Source organism: Acyrthosiphon pisum, chromosome A2, assembly GCF_005508785.2.
Source record: "Acyrthosiphon pisum isolate AL4f chromosome A2, pea_aphid_22Mar2018_4r6ur, whole genome shotgun sequence".
In the NCBI taxonomy this organism is placed as follows: Eukaryota; Metazoa; Arthropoda; class Insecta; order Hemiptera; family Aphididae; genus Acyrthosiphon; species Acyrthosiphon pisum.
In genome coordinates, this window is record NC_042495.1 from 85,299,980 (window position 1) to 85,302,744 (window position 2,765).

General features: G+C 32.7%; 1 protein-coding gene across 1 annotated transcript in view; it reads right to left on the reverse strand.

Moving 5' to 3' along the window:
- Positions 1-1,185: 1,185 nt before the first annotated feature.
- The window catches only part of LOC100570454, a 16,808-nt gene continuing 15,228 nt past the window's right edge, over positions 1,186-2,765 (reverse strand). The window contains exons 7-8 of the mRNA XM_003242933.4: positions 1,503-1,571; positions 1,186-1,442 (exon numbers count right to left, since the gene is read on the reverse strand). Coding sequence (XP_003242981.1) covers positions 1,278-1,442; positions 1,503-1,571 — 234 coding nt within the window. The 3' untranslated portion in view covers positions 1,186-1,277. The remainder of the gene's footprint in view (positions 1,443-1,502; positions 1,572-2,765) is intronic.

Consider the following 2,765-nt stretch of genomic DNA (forward strand, 5'->3'; position numbering starts at 1 on the left):
CAATAAGAATATGCACATATGACTTAATATTTAAATTGGTTTTGTGTATATTACTAAAAAAATAAAAGTAATAGGTATTTGTACCTTTTTTATAAATTAAGAAACATAGTTTTTTATATTTGATTGCTTTTTGTGTTTAAGAGCAGCACGTTGAGTATATTCTCGGGCTTTTGTTGTACATAAAAATCTTGTGTCACGTTGTTAGTGTACAAACTCCTCCGTAATGGCTCGACCGGTTCGGATAAAATTATTTTTCTACATTTGGTAGGTACAACTGTACAAGAATAGGTTGTAAAGTATTTTTCACCCTCCTAGTCCATCCGGGGAGTTGCTCTCAAACGGGGATTTTATGATTTGCTGTGGTAATGTAAATACTGTGCAAAATCACAATGTGATACTGGCAATGTAAATTTAAAACAAAAAAAATCACGATATTAGTTGAAAATGTTGACAATTGAAGTGACGAAATTTTTTTACAAAATCCTTCGTATTGTATGATAAAATTTGGTCTTAATAATAACGTGTACGAGACACGAGTCAATGGAAGGTGTCCACACCCCGCATGGACTGTTCAATTTGGGTAGTGAAGGGTAAAAGGTACCAAGACAATTTCCGTCCGGCACCGCGTTACCCACCCATAATTTCGTTTCCAGTCCTCGCTATTTAGTCTGCGAAGAAAGGCCGCAGCTGATAAGAAGAGGTTAATGATAATACGGCGTTTTCACTGTTAAGGATGTGGTACTGATAAGAATTATAACTGATAAGGATGAGGATGACGATAAGGATGAAGATGAGATATAAGGAGGGAAGAGGCTTCAGAATTGTCTTTTTTATCCTATTATTTTAATAATATAATTTTTTCATCATAACAATTGAATTAACTTATAATAAGTAATAACAATTACTTTAAATGCCACAATATTTTTAAACTATTCTAGATATGATAATACATATGTAAGTATCTATTATTTGTTACAATCACCGTTACCATCGCGGTGTAGGTCTTCTAGATAAGTCAATATTTTTTCGCTGAAACTAATTACAACCACTATAAGAATATATGATTGACACAGATTGTATATTTTTAATAAAAATAAAAATTTCAAGTAGGTACCTACGATTAATAGTGTTTAGATTACAACAAAATAAAAAAATGGTTCTATGAGGATCAAATAATTAATTGAAGACACAATTTATTAATTAATAGTACATATTTTGTGCCTAATTACAGCATTTGGCAATAACAATTAATTCAAGTATTTATTAGACTAAATAGGCTAATTGAATGCTTGGCAAGTTAGTGGATCATTTGCATTATTATATCCATCTAATAACATATAAAACGTTACGTACTTATTATCACATTCACATTTATTATCACGATCGACTAAATCTATATCCCTCCCAATGAATCCATTTGAATAATCTTTGGCAAATTTACCCTATAAAATATATAAAAAATTTAAATAACTTTTATGATATTATACACTACAAAGTATTACTTTCTTATTCAATATGTCCTGGTTATCGACACACCATATTTCTTGGTACTGGTCGTGGTTTTCACAATACTGTGAACATTTAAAAAAACTATTTAAATAATATGAAGTCTTAAAATTAAATTGATAGTTTTAAGTATAAGGATCCAACTCATCTAAAAGGAATTACATAAATCGATGAAAGTTAATAAATTACATACTAAAAATGTACTCAGTCACATACTATATACTTTGTTGAATATACGGAAATTGCTGCTCAGAAATTTTTAAATCTGGCACTGGGAAAATTGTGTTTACTTCCATAAGGTAACACAATTTAATGAATAGTAAAGATTAATGGCATCGGTTGATGAGGTGACTTCAAAATTAGTGTTGTGTGAGAGGAGATGATAAAATACGGACACCAAATCGAAAATTGAATGTACAATAGTAAATGAATATTCGATTTTATTCGAACGAAATAATATAGATATGAATAACACACTGATACTCTGTCATTTCTAATGTTCGCACTGTCTGGTTATGCTTGTAGAACGTACATAGGCAAACAGTGGCCCGTATGCACAAGTTGCTCGACCCCACTAAACCTTTCCATTTAACGGGTAAGGTGTGAAAGCTACGACTATTTTCGTGGTTTGTGACCCGAAATGATCAACCACCACTATAATTTTGTTTTGAAAGAGAATCTACCACCTTTTCTTATAACGACTGATACCCAGTGGCAGTCCCAAGGCCAATTTATTGTTACGTACCTACGTATAAATTAATTATGTATAAACTATGTATAGCGTATAGCACGTTCTTAGCAATATCTAACGGATGTAACTAATAAGACAATTAGTATATTATATCACGCGGAGATCGTTGCAAAAGCATAGTATGAAACAATCAAACCATAAAAGCATCGTCACACGTATCTCCTCGGGAATGTCAACACACATACAGAGGATGCGAGTCGTCCAGCATACCAAGTCGAGACCCGGACTCTGTCTCATGACCGGATTTAGCCACTACAACGACCACCCACTCCAAAGGATCCGATCATATATATACGAGCCCATGACAAGAGCTCGTCAGACGGTTAGGGACACATAAGACACTTAGAGGCAGGTTGTAACACCACTCACTGTCATATATTTAAAATACACATAAGACACTTAGAGGCAGGTCGTAACACCACTCACTGTCATATATTTATAATATTGTAATTTTGTACTTGTTAATAAACACTCAAATATAACATAATACATCAAGTGTTCATCTCTG